Genomic DNA, 24,131 nt, shown 5'->3' with positions numbered 1-24,131 from the left:
CTATGTGAGTTACTAGTGAACAAGAGTAGCAACAACACCCAGACAGAGAGCTATAGAAGATCACAGGACATAAGGTGCTTTAGATGTGGCAGGAATGGCCACATCAAACGGGATTGCCGCGTTCAAATGCGATCCCGTTCACCATCCAGAGAACGTAGGCACCAGGAAAACTAAAATCAGTCAATACTAAGGGGCGAGTATTGACTGGGGAGAACAGAGCCCCCAGGATTTTTTCCATTAGGAGTCTGGGAAGAACCGCTGACAGTTTAGTGATCGACGGGAAGGTCAATGGTAGGAGAATCCGAATGACAGTGGCACTGGCGCTATGGTATCGTTGGTGCGGGCTAACTCAGTGCAAGGATTGAAGCTGATGCCTCTGGGAAGAAGAGTGTGTTTACGTACAGTTACGGGGGAAATGGCCGTTGTACGGGGAGAGGCTATCGTCGAACTGAAGTTAGGAAATTTGAAGTTTCAGCATAGCGTCTTAGTGGCAGATATTGAAGATGACTTCATCTTGGGCATGGATGTGATTCGTCAACATGGATTTTCGTTCGATCACCAGAGAAATATCTTAAATATTGGAAATGAAGAGTTCATGTTATCTCCAGACGAGGGACCAGGCAGAATGGATGTAAGATCAGCGGAAACTGTGGTGATACCTGGTAATACCGAGAAAATCGTATTCGGTAAAGTGGAGAAAATCGCTGGGTGCTGTGTTGGACTGGTACAAAGTAGCGACAACAAAAAGATAAGTACTTAGTAGGAAAGTCGTTGGTGAACACTGACAAGAATATACCGATCAGAATTGCGAATGTTTTTTCCTGGAATTGTGTCAAGATTCAAAAGGTGACAAGATAGCCATCTGCGAACCTGTAAGAAGTGTCACCCGATGTGATGAAGTGTCGTCAGCTGTTACACAAAAGGCATCCCAAGAAACACTAAAACATCTAGAACAGCCATGGGATCACCTAACACCTGAGGAGAAACAGAAGGCCAAGCAGTTCCTGCTAAAGCATGGCGGTATTTTTGAGAAGAACAACAGTGGAAGAACGGATTTTGTGAAGCACCGGATTAATACTGGTCATGCTCAGCCGATTCGACAACGTCCTAGAAGGGTGCCCCTTTCCAAACAACAAGAAATGGAGACAATGGTAGATAAGATGCTAGAAGATGGAGTTATCGAAGAATCATCGAGTCCATGGTCATCTCCTGTTGTTTTGGTGACGAAGAAAGATGGTAGTACACGATTCTGCGTGGACTATTGGAAGCTCAATGACGTCACTAAGAAGGATAGCTACCCACTGCCACGTATAGACGACACGTTAACCACACTGGCAGGTTCGTGCTGGTTCTCCACTCTCGACTTAAAGAGTGGATACTGGCAAGTTGGTCTGGACGAGGAAGACAAAGAAAAGACGGCTTTTTCTACAGGAAACGGACTATACCAATTCAAGGTCATGCCGTTTGGATTATGCAATGCTCCAGCCACTTTCGAACGTCTCATGGAGGTGGTGTTAAGAGGATTAACTTGGAAAACGTGCTTGGTTTACCTCGACGATGTATTGGTTATGGGAAGAACTTTTGAAGAGCATTTGCGAAATTTAGAAGATGTCTTCGGCCGCATACGGAATGCTCACCTGTACTTGAACCCGAAGAAGTGTAGTTTATTCCAGCGACAAGTGGAATTCTTGGGTCATGTAGTCTCAGCAGACGGAATTTACACCGACCAGAAGAAAATCGCTGCAATCAAGGATTGGCCTAAACCTCGCGACAAACATGAACTTAGAAGTTTTCTGGGTTTATGCACATATTACAGAAGATTTGTCAAGGGATTTGCCAACATAGCTGCACCTTTACATAAACTTACAGGTGATGAAGTCGGCTACGAATGGAACACCGATTGTGATGTAGCCTTTGAAAGACTTAAAGCGGCTTTATGTTCAAGTCCTATTTTAGCCTACCCACAACAACAAGGAAGGTATATCCTGGATACCGACGCCAGCAACATCGGCATCGGTGCAGTGCTATCACAAGTGCAAGATGGCGAAGAACGAGTGATAGAATATTACAGTCGAGTTCTATCCAAACCAGAAAGGAATTACTGCGTTACCCGGAAGGAGCTGCTAGCAATTGTAAAGGCAGTTGATCATTTCATAAATATCTGTACGGCCAAGAATTTTTAATTAGGACAGATCATGCGGCTCTCAAGTGGCTTATGGAGATGAAACAACCTGAAGGTCAAATAGCACGATGGCTCGAGAAGCTCCAACAGTATCACTTTACCATCCAACATCGTGCTGGAAAAATGCATGGTAACGCAGACGGTTTATCCAGAAGACCCTGTCAAACCGATTGTAAGCACTGCTGTAAAACGGAACAACGTGAAGGCACTGTCATGATAAGGAGTTTTAAACTTGGAACCGATGAACAGTGGACGACGACACAATTGAGGAAAGATCAAATGGAAGATCCAGACATCGGAGCAATACTACGGCTCAAGGAAGGTAACGGCGAGAGACCACCGTGGCAGGATATTGCGGACAGAGGGCTCGTTTTCAAAGCTCTCTGGGCTCAGTGGAATTCACTGGTTATTGAGAATGGATTGTTAAAGCGCACATGGGAAAGTGCGGATGGCAGCACAGTAACAACTCAGTTACTGGTACCAAGGAAGAAAGTTACCCAGGTATTGGAAGAAATTCACGGTGGTAAAACTGGAGCCCATCTTGGGGTAAACAAGACCTTGAGCAAGCTGAGAGATCGCTTTTACTGGGTGGATTATTGCGAAGATGTCAAGAAATGGTGTCGACAATGTAAAATTTGTGCAGCCAGCCAAGGACCAAGCACTCGATCTAGGGGAAAAATGAAACAATATAACGTTGGACTGCCATTCGAAAGAATCGCTGTTGACATTGCAGGCCCATTCCCTGAAACGCACAAGGGCAACAAGTACGTTTTAGTGGCGATGGATTATTTCAGTAAATGGCCAGAAGTTTTTGCCATTCCAAACCAAGAAGCATCGACTGTAGCTGAAGTATTAGTCATAATGTCTTCAGTAGATTTGGAATTCCCTTAGAGCTTCACACTGACCAAGGAAGGAACTTCGAGTCAAGACTGTTCCAGAAGATGTGTGATCTGCTTGGTATTCACAAGACTAGGACAACAGCTTTACATCCGCAGTCTGATGGGATGGTCGAAAGATTCAATAAGACCATTGAAGAACACCTCTCGAAAATGGTGGCCGAACATCAAAGAGATTGGGATCAACACATACCGCTGTTCCTAATGGCGTATAGAAGTGCAGTTCACAACACCACCGGACTTTCACCATCGAAGATTTTATTTGGTCGAGAATTACGGTTGCCTTGTGACTTGGTGTTCGGATCACCAGACGACGGCACCACAAATGTAGAGGACTACGCGGATGAACTGAAGGAAAGGTTAATGGAAATTCATAAGGCCGTAAGAAGTAAGATTACGCTAGCCAGTGACCGGATGAAAGCTCGTTACGACCTCAGAGCCAATTCTACGGGATTTCAACAGGACGATATGGTATGGTTATATAACCCACAGCGCAAGAAAGGGAGGTCCCCAAAGTTAACTCCAGCATGGGAAGGTCCTTATACAGTCATCAAGAGGATAAATGATGTTGTGTACCGGATTCAACGCAGCCCTAGAAGTAAGATGAAAGTAGTTCATCTGGATCGATTGAAGAGATACCAGACAGGAACCTTGATCGGGACGATCAAATTTGAGAAGGGGGCAATGTCAAGAAAAAATGGCGCATCCGCCAGAAATTAAAATGTATTACTGGTTGCCTGCACAACCGCAACGTATCCGCCAGAAATTAAAAGACTTTTTCAGGCGCCATCTTTTAGTCAAGTCGAGAAGTAAGGGAATCAGACAATAGAATTGTCTGGTATGAAGAAGTACGCTTTCCGAGAATTGGGGAAATTTCGAGAAGCAGTCAATAGAGTATATAAGCCGGAGCCATCGTCAACTGAGACAGTTTTTGAAATTTGAATATACCGCGTGGAAATTGAAAATCGGACAATTTGGTGAAGGAATCTTATAAATAGTTAGTTTGTTGTGTGTTATAAGTTAGTAATTGTGTATAAAGTGAGAAAATAAATTCGTTAAGTATTTTATCGTGAGTTTAAATTAGTGGACCCACGGAATCCGTAACACTATTTATAGAGCGCCCATGAATTGCTCGTATATAGAGAATTTCGTTTTTCCTCTTACCCTTTACGGATACCCCGTATTTACAGAACGGATCGACGCAGGGTCCGACTGGCCATATTATATACTATATATAACTAGTAGTAGTTATAAAAAACATTTTTGGTAAACTCTGTCTCAAATAGTTTCTGAAAAAAAAACATTTTTTTTAAAAGGTCCGATTAAATTTATAACTCCTAAACTAAAGTTTCAAAAAAAGTCATACTATACTAGACATTCATTTACCCAGTAGTACCGTATGATCGAAAAAAAAAACGGCGTCCAGTTGGTTTGGAAATGAACATCGATGACATTTCCCATATAATTTTACATATAAAATGACAGCGAACTTCATTTCATAGCCATCGCTGACGCCGTTTTTATTCGATCATACGGTAGTTATAAAATACATTTTTGGTAAACTGTCTCAAATAGTTTCTGAAAAAAAATAATTTTTTTAAAAGGTCCGATTAAATTTATATCTCCGAAACTAAAGTTTCAAAAAAAGTCATACTATACTAGAAATTCATATATATACCCAGTAGTAGTTATAAAAAGCATTTTTGGTAAACTCTGTCTCAAATAGTTTCTGAAAAAAAAAATAATGTTTTTAAAAGGTCCGATTAAATTTACATCTCCGAAACTAAAGTTTCAAAAAAGTCATAGTATACTAGAAATTCATTTACCCAGTAGTAGTTATAAAAAGCATTTTTGGTAAACTCAAATAGTTTCTGAAAAAAAAAATAATTTTTTTAAAAGGTCCGATACTATAACGGAAATTCTGGGTTTTGTGTCTGGAATACTGATTTGTGAATATAGAACTATGATATGGTTTCTGGTTTTGGAATCCTAGGTTCTGATTCAGAAATTCTGGTTTATAAATTTGGAATTCTGGGTTCTGAATCTGGAATTCTAGCTTCTGAATCTGGAATTCTGCTTTATGAATATAGAACTATGAAATATGGTTCTGTTTTTGTAATCCTGTATTCTAAGTCAGGAATTCTGGATCCTGAATTTGGAATTCTGGTGTTCTGAATCTGGAATTTTAGTTTCTAAATATAGAATTCTGAAATGTGTTTTGTTTGTAGAATTGTGATCCTTGTTACGGAAATTCTGGTTTTTGAGTCTGGATCCTGTTTTCTGAATATAGAACTCCTAAATGTAGGTCTCTCTTTCTCGAAAATTATTTGATTCAGGAATTACAGATTCTGAGATTGGAAATATTTTGACTACTGAATATCTTTAAAAAATTAGAACGCCGTATATAATCTGGGTTCAATTGAATGTTTTTTCTTAGATTTTTGACCAAGTAGTAACGAGACTTCCCACGCCGATCAAGGCGCCATCTAACGATGCGGTGCAGTGTCTGCTGTATATGTTGGAAACGATAAAAGAGTCGGAACATCGTAGAGACGTGGACAGGAGGGATCTGCACGAGCTGAAGGAGTTGCTCAATAGGCCACATTTTAAGGTTAGTCGTTTATTATCCTATATTTTCAATATCCGATTTATCGCTACATATATGAATATTTAATATTTGTTATTGTTATATTTAAAATTCCTTTTTCCTTTTCCTTCCAGCTTTCCATTTCATACTTGTCTATTCCGGGCCGTTGTTCCTTGCTGCATTAAACCTGTACATGCTGTAAGATCATTCTTGATTTTTTTTGCGGTATTCTTCATGTTGGCTTATCGGTATATGAGCGCCTTGTACCAGTTTGGGGGTTGCAGCTTGCTCCATAACGCCCGTTTTTATAAAGCAATTAAAAGTGACTTTTAAAGATTATAACCGTCATTCTAAGTGATCACAGTGCGGGTTTATTAAAAATATTTTTTGGAGCCTATTGATCAAAGAAATATTTCATGATTTAATCTCGATTCGTGTAGTTTAAGTTGCATATAGTATTATCAGTATGATCGATAAAAAACATTTTTACTGTGGTCGTTGAAATGAAAATTGGCGATATTTTTTTTTGGGGCGACCCCTTTATGTCATTACTTATAAATTGACATGAAAGCTTTTCCAAAATTAATACTTAATTGGAAATTAGTAAAAAGTTTTCAGTTAGTTGTTAATGACATGTCTGGAAGCTGTTTTTTTTTTCTTTAAATATTTATATTTGTCAGTTTTATGTCACTTTTTAATACAGTACATATTAGTCTCGGTCTGGCAGAAATTCTACTGTCATTTTAGAGGCCAATGTGACACCGTTTTTTTATTATATGTTAATTTGCTGAACAATATAGTGTATGTAGCAGTTACTTTATTTTAACAAGAGATAAATAATACCAATAAATAATTAAATATTTTTAATATATGAATTTTGAACTACAGAGATTAATTAATATTATAAGGTTATACAAGATTCTGTGCAATAAATAGTTTTGTATTTATTTTTATAATTTGTTTTAAATAAAACTTTTTTGTTTTGAGTTTGTTTTTTTTGTAGGTTTGAGTATATTGCATGATTTTTATTTGAATTTTGGGTGTAGTAATGGTTAAAATGTTTTGTTTTAAGAATTAGCTCTCTTGAAGATTGTCCTTGTTCTGAATTAGTTTAAAATGATCCAGATAGATGTTGCAAAACACTGTGTAAAAATAATAATGATGTACAATTTCTGTGCAATAAAGTTCGTTTTCTTATATGTTTACAGAATTAGGTCAAATAGAAGGCACACAGTTTAAAATAATTTTTGAATTTTTACGTGCTTAAAAGGAAGAATGGTGATTTTTTTATTTGATTCTTATATATTGCACAAAGTTTTATAATTTATTTGTAAATAACATAATATATCTAATAATAATAGCTCCCGTATATAGCGTTTAACGCCTTGGGAGTAGCAAGGTACAGCTTGCTATACTAGATCCGTTTGGTATACAAGGAAGGTAATGTGGCTAGCACTACGCTTCAACCGCCTATTATTACCTCAGGATTGTGAATTCCAAGTACTCATTTAAGGCTTAGTCGACCTAGGTACCCAAACTATTTTTATTTTAATAAAAATAGTCGGCTGATGAAATGCCGGGTGTGGGAATCGAACCCACACCTTGAGATTGGTAGACGAGAGCCTGTACCTCTACGTCACCGGGCACGCATAATATATCTAAAACTTGTAATTTGTTTAATATTTATATTCATCGTCATTGCCAGATTTTTCAACCATTTCCAATTATCGTGTAGCCTCCCTCACATACTTTCTTGTCTCTTTGTTTGAGCCCATTGTTGTCTATTATTGGCTATGCGGGTCTAAGTTATCCCTGCTAATTTCCTAAGATCATGGTCCCATCTCAGGTTCGGTCTTCCTCTAGGCCTCTTAATTCCTCGTGGGTAACATGCTGTAATTTTTGTTGTCCGTTCTTCTTGCCAGGTGCCCATTGCCATTTGAGGGATTTGACTCTGTGGATGACATCTATTACCTGGGTCTTTTGTCGTATTCACTCTATTCTTTTACAGTTTCTCTTGGTTATTCCCAGTATATTTTGTATCATTGAGCGTTGTGCGACCTGCAGTTTCCTTATGATGTCTGTTTTAAGTGTCCAGGTTTCCCATGCATAGGTCATGACTGGTAGTACACATTGGTCGAATGTTTTCTTCTTTAGATAAAGTGACATTCTAGATTTGAATATGATTGAGTTTTTTCTATAAATACTCCATGCTAACTTAATTCTTCTGTTGATTTCTTCTACTATTTCTAGTGTTGCGTTATTAATATTTAACTTACCTATTTATATCAGTTTGTGATAAATTAAAATACTATACAAATGTATTTTTAAAACTAAAACAGAATTCTTTAAAAGAGCACGAAAAGCATATATTTTACCCCAATTTATAAATTTCGTGAATTCTGTGTTTCGCAAAGTGCCAAGTTGTAAATCGCAACTGAGGATATTCGAATTCGACAACATCGAGCGTTAGCTACTTTGTTTAAAATAAATGTTCTTGCTTGGAACGATTTTTCTCGCCGTTTGTTCCAAAATGCCCGGCTGAACGCTCTATTTTATCAGAATGGATAAAATCTTCAAGGATGTGCGTGTTTTGTGAAATAAATTTAGTTACAGATGGTATAATTTTTATTCTATTACGAACACCAGATGTTCTATATTAAAGTAGGTAATTTAAAACTATAAATAGTATTTTAGTAGTAATACATTTTTTATTTAAGAATATTTTTAATTTTACCGATTTCTCTGTCGACAAGCATATGTTACACAACTTGTGAATTTATTTACATTTTCTACAATCGTTTACAATATTGTAAATTGATTAGTTATGTCATTTTTTTTTAAATCAGGTTTATAGGTACAAATCAAAAGTGTAATAAACTTTATTTTATTTTAAATTATTTTGTTTTGCGGTAAATTTAAAGTGTTGAATAATAATTCTTAGACTTAGATTCTTAGACTTAGATTCTTGAAATTACGTTAACATTAAGCTGTTTATAATATTTTTAATATTTATTATTGACATTTCTATAATAAGTACGTTACGTAATTTGTTAGTTTATGATAAATGTTTTTACAAAAATATAAACTTATTGTATATCGAATTGTGGGTTTTGTAGTAAATTTAAAATGTAATTAACGATAATCTTAATTAAACTACTACAGTCAAAAGCATGTTACCATTAAGAAGTTATAACGGTTTTAATATTGTTGACTTCTGACAGGTACTTTAAACAATTTGTCAGTTTATGATATACACTTTCTACAAGCGTCGTATTTTTTTCTGTTTTTTTTATACCGATTATAATGTATGATTTATATGTAATACTCTTATTCTGTGATTATTTATAACATTCCTGATCAGTGAAAAAAATGCCGATTGTTGAAATAGCAAGAAATTTAGTATACCTCAGATTAAAAATGAGTGGCATTTCATTTTTCTGTGTTGAAAGTGGAAGGGAGGGGGTCCACTATTCATCTATATGTTCAGTATTTGTTATATTTTCTTTAGGAACTTAATTCCAGACATTTTTAATATCAAGTTAGGTGTTAGGTAAGCTTATGCGCATCTGTTTTTGCATCATGATACAAACTTAGTGTGATAGATTTTAATTGTGATTTTGAGTTTTTTAACATGAGAAATTTAATTTTGATGTCAGTATGACTGCTACTGGTAGAGGGCGCCACCTACATGTGTTTTAACTGTTTTGAAGCGTAATAACTTTTTGTCCGTACCTGTATAAAACGACCGAGTGAAAAAATATACATTTCCGGAACTTTTTACGTAAAAAATGTCTCTTGGCAAAAATCGCTACGAGCAACCGTTCTCAAGATATTTAGAATGGAAACAGTCAATACATGTTATTATTGAACAAGGCATGCCCCATGGCAGAAGACCTACTGGACGACCACCTAAACGTTGGCAAGACAGTTGGCAGTCAACCTCGCAAGAGTTGCTTAGACGAGGAGGAAACCGGAACTAAACAGGCGATACGTCTTCTAAAAGAAGAAGAAGAAGAAGTCTAATAAGTATTTAGTCAACATATTTAATTTATGTCAATGATGACAGGGATTGGTCATTTCGATTCCAAATATCTCGAAAACCAATACTCGTAGCGATTTTTACCAAGAGACATTTTTTACGTAAAAAACGTCCTCAATGTATATTTTTTTACTTATTAGTTTTATGCAGGTACGAGCGAAAAGTTATTACTCTTCAAATCAGTTTAAAAATATGTAGGTAGCGCCTTCTACAAGTAGGAACCATATTGGCATCAAAATCAAATTTGTCATGTCAAAAAACTCTCAGACATCAATTTTCATCCAAATATTGACGTTATTTCAGAAATTATTTAGAAAAAATCGAAATAAAAATGAAACTTCAACACCCTGTCTCTCTGAAGCTAAGCAGTTTAGGACCTACATTTATACGAACTTTTTTACTTATTTTTATCTGCAGAATATGCTGCCGAAGTTTCCGGAATACAGTTCGGACCATCCTGTATACGCTTTCTACATGGATTCATTTTTTGTCTATTGTTACTGATTATAATTAATTATTTTTGTTATTAACACAAGTTAAGAAACATTTTTATAGGGTTATAAAAATATCTTTATATAAATAAATTCCCCTTAACTTATTTTATATAGAATTGGAGGATTTGTAGAAAATTTAATTGTTTTTAACGATAACATTTGCTAGACTACAGTCGAAAATACGTTAGCAATTATAACCTATGTAATATTGACTGTTAACTTCTTTATGGCGAGTTCGTTACACAATTTCTTAGTTTATGATGTACAGGGTGTCCCATTTTGGTTGAAATCATACGGTATCTCCGTTATTCATGAAGGTAGAAGGGTGCGGTTTGCACAAACCTATGCCACTTTTTTGTCAAACAAGAGATGCCGTTAACAAAATTTTCATAGCCCTCTTCGTTTCTGAGCTACAGGGTCTTTTTGAAAATTTTGCTATTTGGGACACCCCCTGTATCTCTGTTATTGTTAAAGGTATCGAGAAGGTGAAAACTGTTTATTATAGAACTTTTTACGTAGAATACAGTGGCGTAGTCTGTTATTCTACGAAAAGAATATTTTTAAAGATATGAATTAAAGTTATGTTTTCTTAAATGGAACACCCTGTATATTTATAAATTATATGATCTGGCTTGCCATAAGCTTCTCAAAAATATGTATCACTCTATATTTATTTTCAAAATTTACTGCAATATTTAAAAAAATATATTAAAAGATCATATTTATTAGTAGGCCATGATTGATAATAAAAGAACCTAAAGAATTATTAAAACTGCTCTTGTTTTATTTGGAGAGCCACTAATAAATTCTTTATATATTAGGGAAACTTAACTTTCTACCGCTATTTGTAAATCTTGGAAGCTATCGTATCGGAACTTTTAAATATTCCTTTAGCTAATTTACGTGAAATCGAGGGGTGTCTCACTTGGGTAAAAAATGTATATGTACTGCCAAAATATAATTTTGTTGCCAAACGACTGCCAATGACTGCGAAGAAGACTGCCTATGAATTATTATAAGCGACTGCCGCAAGACTGCCAATGACTGCCGGCGACTGCCAAGAAAATGTACATGTAATTCCAATAGTGAGACACCCCTCGCGTGAAATATACTTTCAGCAAGATGGAACCCCTACTCACAATTTAACTTACAACGAAAATATTAGAATTTTGTTAAATTATTATTTCTCAAATCAATGAACAATTAGAACCAATGGACCTATATGATGGCCTCCCTGAATCCTGGATTTGCACTTTCTCGATTTGTGATTTTGGGGATTTTTGAAATATGAAATATATCGTGGCAACGAACACAATGTCGAACACCCGGAAAATTCTTTAATAATACAAGCTATTAATGCAAGCTTTTAGATATTTGCAAACCCATCCCCTTATAATAAATTCGTTGCAAATTTAAATTGCTTAACGATAATTCTTAAATGTAACAGTCGGAAATATTTTAAGTTTAAGCAATTATAATGTATGTAATATTGATTGTCGACTTATTTATGACAAGTATGTTACACAATTTGTTAGTATGTGATACACTCTTTTTACAAGACTTCGTATTTTTGTAAATTCGTTGATACTGATTATAATTAATTACCTATTATTACTAACACTAGTTACTAAACACTTTTTTGTAGAGTTTTATAAAAAATAGATTTATACAAATATAGGTTTTTTAAAAGTAGGCTTCTTAAGAGTAGGCAATTAAGAATGAGATGGCTGAGGACCGCGATTCGGATTCGACGTAAACAAAGTAGATCCAGATAAGTAGCAAAAAGAAAACATTAACTTACGATACATTACTTTAACTTATTTTATCTCGAATTGCGCACTTTGTAGCAAATTTAAATGCATTTAACGAAAATCCTAGCCAGACTACATTCGAAAATACGTAACATTAAGCAGTTTCTGGATTCTCTGCAGCAGAAACACGTTTTCCGAAACTTGGAAAACTCTTAGATCCGTTTTATAACTTTTAGTTGGCAAGATCTCATCATTTTTCGCACACGGTACAAGTTTCGAGCAGTTCAAATTTTCCTTGTTCCTTCCTGGAGGAAATCCAAACGATTTTTGCAAGTAATGGGATTTTTTCCGAATGCGAGGAAATGCCGCATTTTAAAAAAGGATAAAAAAAGCATGGAGCAATTTTATGTGTAACTATTTTAGATTTGCCACGGTTGCCAAGAAATTGTTTCTTTACCTGAGATTTTTAGAGAGATGTCGAGACTAGAATTTATGGATAATTTTTTTAGTTTTGTAGAATGTTTGGGAGGAAGGTTTAATGACCGCGACGTTAAGTATCCATTGTGTGTCCTCCTTTTCTTGAGTATATATAACTTTTATATAATGTAACTCGTTATACTTCGATAGCAGACGTACCAAAGTTTATAGCATGAATGGTTGTCGTCTCGGCGCACTCAGTAATGAGGTGTTCTGGTGTTTTCCCATTTTTTTTATCGAGTGCTTTTTGAATAATGAAATTTTTAAATTTTCTACATATTTAAAGCGCTCTTATAATTGATAAGTCGCAAGTTATTGATATTTTTAATTGGAATTTTATAATAGTACCTTTTTTAAATTCACTCTAATCTACTAAATTCACTCTAATCTACTAAAATTGGCTAAGGTGCTTGGTATATACAGGGTGGCGCCTCTCATACGCCGCGGAGGCTCCAAGGAGAACAACAGTTTGTATTGAAATGAAATTTTGTGAGCATATGTAGGTTAATTCAGAGCACTTTTTAAAAATATAGAGAGTTCTACAGGGTGTCCCCAAAAAAAGTTACATATCAAAGTTGTGTTTTTTTTGTAATGGAACACCCTATATATTAATTGATTTTCTGATTCTGGGAGAAAAATAAAGGTGAGTTTTATAAGGGAAGTATATTACTAAAAAGTAAGGTTTTTGAGATATTTAAGATTTTCTAGAAATAAATAACAATTTTTAAATTACAATAAAAGCTACCTAAATTGGAATTTACCCAGTATAGCCTAATATGTAGTTAAATTAACTATTGTACTTTAAATCAAATTAAAACTTGATCCAAAAAGTTATACAGGGTGAGACAAAATTAATATTGAATATTGGTCACCTTTAAAATCATGTTACTCTCTTATTTTAAATGGAACACCCAGTATATTATTCCGATATTCAATGGGGAATTCATGTCTTTTCAAAATACTATTAAGGTTGCCTAGCCCTCAAATGAAGATTTTCCTAGATATTTTCATTTACATGATTTGATCTGAGTAGATCTTTATTATTTGATAAAATCTAGGTGGCTGTGATATATTAGACGTTATTTCAACATAGCTGTCTAATTATTCCAACTTTAACAACTATTTATCATTTTGTGTCAGTTAAAAAAAAATTCTCAAAAATTTGCCGAAAATGCAAACTTATCTTACATCAGAGAGAATTGATTTGATTCTATTAGTTGGCGAATGCAGTGTGCATTCACCAATTTTGGGGACACCCTGTATAATTCTATATATTTTTAAAAAATGCTTTCAGTTAACCTACATATACTGCCAAAATTTCAATTCGATATAAACTACAGTTCTCCTTGGAGCTTCCGCGGCGTATGAGAGGCACCACCCTGTACAGGGCAAGTCAAAATAAGATGAAATATTTTTATTTAATTTTTTAAATAAAACGGTCAAGTTTCCGAAAAAACGCTTAAACGTGTATATTTTATTTTATTTTTTACATATTTTAAGATTTTTTAAAAACGTATACAGGGTGTTTCGAAAAATCTGGTCATTGATTAATCACGATCCTGCTTAAAGCGCTTGACGTAAAAAGCTGATTTTTGGAAAACGGATTGACTTTAGGGTGTAGAGGTTCGATACGAAGGTATTTTTTGAAACTCGAATTTTAAGGGTGTGAAACCACCCCTCAAATATTAGAATATTTTTTATTTAAAAACCGGTGAGTTTTTCGGAAAAACTCTTAAACACATATATTTTATTTTGTTGTTTTACATATTTTAAGATTTTTTAAAAATTTATACATGGTGTTTCATAAAATATGACCATTGAATAATCACGATTTTGCTTAAACTGCTTGACGTTTAAAGTTGATTTTTGGTAAATGGATTGACTGTGGGGTGTAGAGGTTTGATAAGGAGGGGTTTCTCGAATATCAAATTCAAAGACGGCGAATACGCCCCTGAAATATTAGAATATTTGTTATTTAAAAAACGGTTAGTCTTTCGGCAAAACGATTGGACACGCATAATTTATTTTGTTTTTTTACATATTGTGAATTTTTTTAAGAAATCATACAGGGAGTTCCAAAAAGTTGGGTAGTTGATTAACCACGATTCTGCTTAAACTGCTTGACGTGGAAAGCTTATTCTTGACAAACGGATTTTTCTAAAGTCAAATTCCAACAAGATGAAACTACCCCTCAAATATTACCAAGTTAATATCGCCATATTGTTTTTTCTCATGCTGACATAAATGTGAGAAAAATGTGTGAAAAAATTTTTATCCAGTTTGTAAATGAAAATTCTTGCTTTGCTGTATCATCACCATTACAAATGATTAATTCGACGAGGACGAAGTCGCGGGTACACGCTAGTAAATAAATAATTTGATTCACTATCACAAAATTTGTATTAAAATATCAATATTTTTGATAAACACGTGGACTGCTTACAAATACAGGGCGCGATACTACGTATTTCTAAGCCGTAGGCTGTCCTTACGACTTTGTGTCACGGTGGCTTGTGTATCACGGCCTTGAATTTTTATTCCCAGCTAGCGTAAAGAAGTTTCACTTCAAAAAACTACTAGAACTTTAACGCGTGAAAAGGAATATGAACTCCATTATATCTATGAAAGTATTTTTAAATTGTATGTTTCCATTATTAGCATATTTACCAAAATTCTGGAGTTAAAGATTTAACATATCTGGAATGGACTTTGTTCAGGACAATAAATCACTCTGTATTTTCAGCATTAAAATTTATATGAAACTACATTCGTAATTGTTTTTGTTTTGCGTATCCCTCGAATATATTTCTCTAAATCGATTCAATTCGCATTTTCAATCATACCACGTATTGCCCATTGCAAATCCCTGCAGAGAAATTAGGTTAATGGGACAGCGATAACAACTTTGTTGTTTGCAGCGGAAATTCCAGTTTTAAAAAGACTCGATTGCGGTATAAATCTTTTTCGAAACGTCTTGGCGTCAGTGGCGGCGCCTGGCTCAATACTCTTTAGGATGTATAATATTTGTAAAACAAATGGGCATGTTTCATGTTTCTCAATTTCCACTTAATTATGCAGATTTCATCCTAATTAGTGCTTGCTACTTAGCCTTTTTTATATAAAACTTAATATTAGGCCAAAAAATGGGATAAAAGTTTGAATTTCACACTTACGCGCGCTGCGATGACGTACATAGCCCTCGCCAATATGATTGGCTGGTTTTCGTCTCGAAATAAACTTGGTGAATTTTATGATGTTGGCAGCATTACTGTTTATTCAATGTCAAAATGACATTGTTTACAATTGTTTATTTTTGATTTTAAATTAAATTTGCATTTAAACTATTTTCAATAATGTTAAAAAATTAGGTGATTTTTCTATTGTTGGATAACATTTACCAGTAACTGTAATAAAATGTTTTTGTACGCGCCGAAAAAGATGGAAAATCCTAAATGCTGTTTTTTCAGAAAACTTCTCTTGAGCTATGAATGTAATTTCAAAGCATTTCAAAGTGAGTTTATATTACGTTTGATTTGTTAAATCATTAATGGCCTGTTTTTTACATGTGGAAGAAGGTGGAGAAAAATTAATTTGAAAAAATTTAATTCCTGATAACTAAGATTAATGGTATTTCCGGAAAATCACAGTTATGGTATAAAACAGGTACGCTATTTGACCATGAAAAGTACGTCTACTATCTGACCAAGAAAAGTTAGAGAAGATAAACAAGGTAATTAGAAAAATTGGCACCAAGAATGTTAATAAATACGTTCATGGTTAAGTTATTTCAGAAGACTATTAATAAAATACATTGTATAGATAAAATAAGGCTCTAATGCAGTGCCTTTTTACATAAAATCAAGTAAATATTTTAAAGTTTTGTTATTAAATGTATTAATATGTGACCAATAATGTTTATTATATATGCATAAAATATTATTTTTTGAGAGTGTTATCAGGAAGATTCGAAGGAAACATACATTGTGTATTACATATGCATATAAATTTATTAAATTAAAAGGCAAGTAAATATAAAGTGTTTTAATTACAATATTGTAATAATTTATATTTTGATGGTGATGAGACTTATTGAATATCAGGGCAGTCAATTTACAATTAACCCGCTACAAGAATATAAAAAATAAATATTATGAGAAAACAAGAATGGCAATAAAAGTTGCTAGAAAGTAAGATGTTATCTTCCTTCATTCTACATAAATCATAGCATGGTACCTTTCTTGATTTTATTTGTTATGTATGACATAATGTTTACATGCCGCCTAAAATTAAAAAAATAAAGAGATAAATAAAAACCTACACATATTTAGTTATAATTTAAAAATCACCAGTGATAGCTGCACAGCTTAAAAAATTAGTTCCCTCCACTTTCTGTACACTTTTATCATTGCAGTCACATAATATTCAGGTGTACTTTTTATTTGATTGCACAGAAGTCGTCTTTTTATTGAACGAATCCAATCGAACTGTTATCATTTCACTCTATGCTCTATAAATAATGGTTTTATGACTTTTAAATAACTTCTTCAAGAAAAAATCCACAGATTTTGCAACATGCGCAACCATCATAGGCGTATTGAAAATACTAGATACAAGTCGGCGGTTGTCGGCAATCACCTGTTTTTTACATTTTATATTAATTTGTGACGTCATTTGGAATAGCTCAATAGAAATATAAAGAACTAAACCTTGTTTGGAAAGCAATTTGACATTCGTGACGTCACCACTCCGGCAGTCTATGGTGCGTCCAGACCTGACAAGCCGAGCGCGAGACGAGAGCGAGACGAGAGCGAGACATTTTCTATCCATTTTTTACGCCAACCTGCCACGAGACAACAACAAACGATGGCCAAATAATAACGCATACAGTAATACATTTTTGTATCTTTAATATGATATTCGGTCTTTAACATGGTATTCATCGTCGGTTTTCCCCCTTTTGGCTGTTGTCCCCTTTATCCCTTACACGACGTTTTTTACATAATACCTTTTTTAACGTTTTTAAAACAAAATGTTAAATAAAAAAGTTATTGGTAAGGTTAAGAAGCACATTTTAACATTACTATAGAGTATACAGGGTAATTCAAAAAAGTGTTGCGGATATAACATATTTTCTAATGGGAATACCCTATTTTTTATTTTATTATTGGGTTATACATACGTACAATTCGGTAACTTTTCTTGCCATTTTTTGATATTATATATCTAAAATTAATAGATGTTGTAATAATTCAATTTGTTTAAAGAAATGTTGGATTTCGGCAGGGTAAAAATTATCAGTGACATAAAATTTGTAAATTCTATCAGAAAAAATGATAATACATACGGTGTACGATTTAAAAATTTGAGATTACTTAATTTTAAACGGTCGAAATTTATAAATCAGAGCTAATATCTCACAGTCGGGAGGGCCTACCAAAAACACGTCCAGACTTTCGAGCTTTCTATGATCGGCCATTGGAAAACCGACAGGGGACGGATAGCAACGAGGCTCCGTGGATTGACTCGCGACGCTCTCGCGAGACTCGTCCACACAGCGAATTTGGAATGTCTCGCGCTCGTCTCCCCGTTTGGACGCACCATCGTATCGCTGATCGCCATTCGCAAATATATTCCAGATACGTATAGTGAACAAGTGAACCGTTCGCAACGTTAAATAATTTTGATATTTAATTTTTATCGTGATGGCTTTTTATGAAAATGTATACATAGAATTAATTGCATTAATTTGCAATAGCACTTCGAACCCACAGTTTTGTTATGGAGCCAGATTAAACCAATCAGAATGGGTATTATGTCACCGTAAAAGCCCGAATATTGGTTAAACGTAGAGTTGCCCACGTAGGAGCCCGAAATATACCAAAAAGTGGGTCAGTTTCGGTTAAGTTTAGATTAGGTCTATATTTTTATTAATTCAAAACCAACTAAAACCTAATTCTAATCTAACCTAAACTCACTCCTCCTTTTGCATATTTCCGGCTATTACCATCATTTAATAATTATTCTGATAAAAACACGCTGGATTTTTTATTTTAGAAATCATACAGGCTATAATCATTAATATGACTATATGTATTAACAATACTTAAATTAAAATTTATTTGAAGGAATGCTACTTGAAGTATTAACTCAGGAATAATTATTAAAAATTTGTGTTTTTTTATTGGAATTTTTTTACATATTTGGTATACTATGAAGTGCTCATGTCCATTTTTCAGTTATTAAAGTGCCTATTTAGATACATTTAAAATTAATTAATTAGTGTATAGTAATTGAATTATGGGTTTGTTTATTTTTTATGAAATGTATTTTTTTTCTATTAAAATAAACATAGCTTTACTTACAAAATCGCTAGCTACCCATTTTTAAATACAGGCTGTTAATTAAGTATCTGGCCAACTTCAGAAGGTCATTCTTTGTGTTTTTAAGGTAAAAAGTTAATATAAACATGTGTCCGGAAATGTATAATTTTAAAGATACAGGATGTCAAGTCCTAATAGACATTTTTTTATTAATATTTCAAAGATCCGTTGGCCGATTTTGTTGATATTTCGCCGTGTTATGAATTTTGATAAGTTAGCACTAATTAAATGATAATAATTATTATTTACAACAATATTCAAACGGTAAAAACTTATCAACTTATCCCAATAAATATTTGACAACGCCTTGGATTCATATGTTTTAACGCCTGTTGGCGGTGGAAACCACGCAAGCTTTTTCTTTGTCCTAAGTTGATAATTAAAAAAATTATAATCATATAAAAAAAATGGTAATTAGTCTAAATTTATTATTTATGTGATTCTGCTCTTTCTCGTATAATTTGCCCCTTGTTTCTCATACGGAAATAGTTAGATTAAAATAGCCAAACTGTACCTAACAACCCATGCCTTGACATATTTTCTTTTAAAATAATATCGCTTTCTTTATCCGCCGCGCCGGTCCAGACTCGATCTTGCCCTATTCGCTCATCAACTTAAGTACGTGTTGACAGGCAGGTTATTGAACCCATGTTGCTTCTAGCATGTGGTTTTTTCAAAGATGGGTCCCATATAAACGCGGCCAGAAGTATTTTCAATACTAAAAAATCTCACCTTGATATTTTAACTTCTTTATTTCAGCACTTAAGTATTTTGTCTATATAAAAACTGTCCACCATATACTCCGTCACCATTCTAAAATTATGCGAAAAAGATTTTTCATAGTTTTGAGCCATTTCGATAAAATTAAAAGTTATAACCAAGAAAATTTACCGCTGAACTGAAAAATACGAAGAAAAATAATAACAAAATCTAAAATGGCTGCGCCCGATAGGCATGAGCCAGGCAATCAGTCATACCAACATATGATATGAATTTTCCCTTTCTACGATCTGAAACGTGATTGGTGAAGGCTATATGTAGGTCACAACTCAACCGGGAATGTTCAAGCTTGAAATTATAATTTAATTTCTCAAAAGATTTTTTAATATTTTTCCTAATTTCCTGTGTATTGTAAGTAATGAAGACTTAATCTATGCAATACAATGATTTATTTGCGATATTATATTTTTTGGAACATGCCCATTGTCACGTGACCTCGCCTAAAATATCTTTTTGAAAAAAATGCCTATACCTCTGTGGCAGATTCATCTCTTCAAAAAAAGTATGTGTATTTCGCCACTGTAATAAAATCTACAAAATATAATAGTTTTTTTGTAAATACTGCTGCGTTAATCCAACGGAGACTAATTGTCAGCAGTGGTTTGCTAATAAACAAATTTGCCTAACGTACAAAAAATGCTTAACGTTTCGGAAAGTATATCTCTTCCCCTCATCAGAAGCAAAAAAACACAAAGAACAAAGAAAAAAAAATATTTAAAATACCTAAATGCAACTATTCAAGAACAATTTAGTTTTTTTTTAAACAGATACGTCTATAAAAATTGTTGACGTTCTATTAAAATGACATTATATTTTTTTGTCCGTTAGGCAAATTTGTTTATTAGTAAACCACTCCTGACAGTTAGTCTCCGTTGGATTAACGCAGCAGCGTTTACAAAAAATAACTATTTTATTTTGTAGATTTTCTTACAGTAGCGAAATACCTATAGGACTTTTTTTGAAGAAATATCTTTGGGCTAATAAAATGTCAATTTAAGGCTGCAAATTAAAGGACGTTATTTTATTTACAACTTAATAACTAAAACTACATCAACTAAAATGTATTGTCATTTTTGTACTACATGAAATCAGAAGATCCAATACGAAACTGTGGCCGGCCGTAGCTCCAGCGGTAGTGTGTCGATCTGCGGAGCGAAAGGTACTGACACAAAACACATATGGTACTGGGTTCGATCCCCAGCCAGTACGGTCGCTTTATTTATTTAAATAAAAATATTTATCTAAATAGAGCGACCAACGAGCCGCTACCTCAAGGAAGGCAATGGCAAACCACCTTGAATATATTTGCCTTGTACAGGGTGAGTTAACGATAGAGTAAAGTCCATTATCTCATTTGTTTCAAGGTTTACCAAAGAAATGTTTAATATAAAAGTTATAGGGATGGTTAAATTACACATTTTAAAATTATTATAGAGTATACAGGGTGCTTCAAAAAAGGGTGGCGGCTATAACATATGTTTTTTTAAATACAACACCCTATTTTTTATTTTATTTTTAGATTCTGCGTAAAATTCCATAACTTTTTTACATATAATGTTATATACCTAAAATTAATAGTTTTTGTAATGTTTCAATTTATTTAAACAAATGTTAAATTGCAGTGTGGTAAAAAATTGTTAGTGGTGCCATTGTTTCTGAAGTTGGAGTAGCAAAATTTGGTAGGGGAGTTTTATAGAGATGAAAAAAATATATATATGTAAAGATATTTTAGTTAAATGATACAGGGTGTTCAAAATATATTTATGAATTTCAACTACTTAAAATTAAAAAATCTCAAATTTTTTAAATGGGACACTCTATATATTATCATTTTTTGTATTTTACTCATATTTTTAATACAATTACCCTATAAAATCATAGTTACCATGACAAAACAAAAATATTTACTTACCTTTAACAAATAGCTTTATAATTAGTTACAATTGCTGGTATTAGTTAAAATTAATTAACTTTACTCAAATAGACTAAATCGCAGTAGTGAATTTCTTGGTGTATTTCTATATTATGAAAGATGACACTTGGGATTTTTCATCAGGGCGAATAGCCACAGATTAGGGTAATACTAGATTACCTAATTGCTGCAGACTGCTGATATAGGAATTTTCTTCGACATACAGTAAAGTTTTTTCTCGTAGTAATTCTGGTTTATAATTCATTTGGTAAAGCTAACCAATAACAGCTAAATATTATAACAGCTGAATATTACCATATATTACTAACCAATAACAGCTGAATATAACTACTGCCGCGAAACCGTCCCATTACACACTGAAGATGTTTTCTAGATAATATATATCTATTCTTATAGTAGTTAGCAAAATACTATATGCACTGAACCAAAAGATGTGATTTTCTAGGCTTGTCCGTGTATATCAGTCACATTGACTAATTCATTTCAAGAAAATCTGTAACTATTATCTCTACCATTTATACTTATTACAACAAATTAAACTAAAATTCAAATTTTGTTCTTAACTTGCTTAACAGACATGAAATTGTAATAATTATTACTTTTTATCATTGCGACTATGATGTTATAGCGCAATTGTATTAAAAATATGGGTAAAAATAGAAAAAATTGAAATAAATCGCAAACTAATAAAAATAGGTATATGACATACTTAATAAAAGTTGAAGAGTTTTGTAAAATCTATCAGAAAAAATGATAATATATAGGGTGTACCATTTAAAAAAATTGAAATTTCTTGATTTTAAGTAGTTGAAATTCATAAATATATTTTGAACACCCTGTAACATCCAACTAAAATATCTTTACATAGGTCTTTTTCTATATCTCTATTAAATTCTGCTATCAAATGTTAGTTGTCCAACTTCAGTATCAATGCCATCAATGACAACTTTTTATCACACTGCAATCTAACATCTGTTTAAACAAATTTAAATATAACAAAAACTATTAATTTTAGGTATAGAACATTATATATAACAAAATTTTACGCAGAATCTAAAAATGAAATAAAAAATAGGGTGTTGCATTTAAAAAAAACACATGTTATATTCGCCACACTTTTTTGAAGCACCCTGTATACTGTATAATAATTTTAAAATGTGTATCTTATCCATCTCTACAACTTTTATATTTAATATTTTTTTGTTAACCTCGAAACAAATGAGATAATGGACTTTACTCTATCGTTGACTCACCCTGTACAGCCTCTCAAATAGTGCCGTTCGGATTCGACGAAAAACTGTAGGTCCCGTGTACTTGTGAAACACTACTCATTTTAAGCCTTAAAACCTTTAAATTAAGGGTTAAGCGATAGAACACCTAATGTTGAACTTCCTGTGTTTTCTACTGCTGAAATAGAATTAATCTCTGAAATTTTAATTTTTCTATTATTTTTATCAGTTTAATAATTGTATGTATTTTTTAGGCATTAAATTTAACTGTTCATGTGCACATATGCACTAATTGAGGAGCGCCACTGCTTGGCGTCGTTGTTGTTATTGTGGCGACCTGCTTTTGATTTAAGATAAAGGCTTAAGGACACTTCCTTCGTTCTTTTAGCTGAGACTTCTTAAAACTAGATGATAAAGTCGTGTCTTCTTGTTTTGAAAAAACTTGGAAATATTGAGTAATTTATAGAGCTTTTTGATTTTAAAATTTATCTGTTAGTATTTAGAATTCAATTGATCTTCTTTGCATACATAAGAGTTGTTATCCCAGAAAAATAACTTAATATAGAAGAGACCGAACTGATTTTGTGGTTAACTGCAATATTAAGGTGCGTATTCATTATCCGAACGAACGAACGAACGAACGAATGAAAGTGCGGTATATTTAGACGGGGACCGAACGCATGCGGCTGTTCGTTCGGTCGTGCGCTCGACCATCCGCTTCGAGTCGGTACATCAAAGGCGTTCGCCTGCGTGCGCTTTCAGATTTAAGGTGCGTATTCATTATCCGAACGAACGAACGAACGAACGAATGAAAGTGCGGTATATTTAGACGGGGACCGAACGCATGCGGCCGTTCGTTCGTTCGTGCGCTCGACCATCCGCTTCGAGTCGGTACATCAAAGGCGTTTAGACGTCATGGTAAAAGAATACAAGGTATGATCGATAGCGGCTCCAATTTCGTTCAGTTCGCGCATACCACCTGTGACGTCACTAGGAAAATAATGAATAAATAAAAAATAAAGAAAGTTGACAGGAGATCTGCAATTTTTGGGGTTATGGTTAAGAATTGTTTATTTTAAGACTTTTTAGTTCGTTTAATTTAATAATTACTAAAACCAGCAGTTCCAAAAATATATTTAAAAATAATAATTATCTATTAACATGGATTTGGACGATAGGTAAGAATACTGAATTTATTTCTATATTCGGTATAAAATTGTTTATTAGGTTTTTAGTTTGCGATGTTTATGGTAAATAATTTTCATTTTCATTGCCTCTGAATTCACATGAGGACAGAGTTGAGGATATCTATGGAAAAGTAACCACAAGAGGAATTGTTACATCATTTAAAAAATATTGGGAAGTTTATTGTTTCCCATCGAA

The 24,131-nt window shown here is 33.5% G+C and overlaps 1 protein-coding gene across 1 annotated transcript in view; it reads left to right on the top strand.

The window, feature by feature from the left end:
* LOC115875291 (peripheral plasma membrane protein CASK-like) overlaps positions 1 to 24,131 on the top strand; it is a 454,286-nt gene that overhangs the window by 51,947 nt on the left and 378,208 nt on the right. The window contains exon 11 of the mRNA XM_030890711.1: positions 5,516 to 5,689. Within this exon, the coding sequence (XP_030746571.1) occupies positions 5,516 to 5,689 (174 nt within the window). The remainder of the gene's footprint in view (positions 1 to 5,515; positions 5,690 to 24,131) is intronic.

Source organism: Sitophilus oryzae, unplaced genomic scaffold, assembly GCF_002938485.1.
Source record: "Sitophilus oryzae breed Bouriz unplaced genomic scaffold, Soryzae_2.0 scaffold_1368_pilon_pilon, whole genome shotgun sequence".
Classification (NCBI taxonomy): domain Eukaryota; kingdom Metazoa; phylum Arthropoda; class Insecta; order Coleoptera; family Curculionidae; genus Sitophilus; species Sitophilus oryzae.
This window is presented reverse-complemented; position numbering and strand designations above follow the sequence as displayed.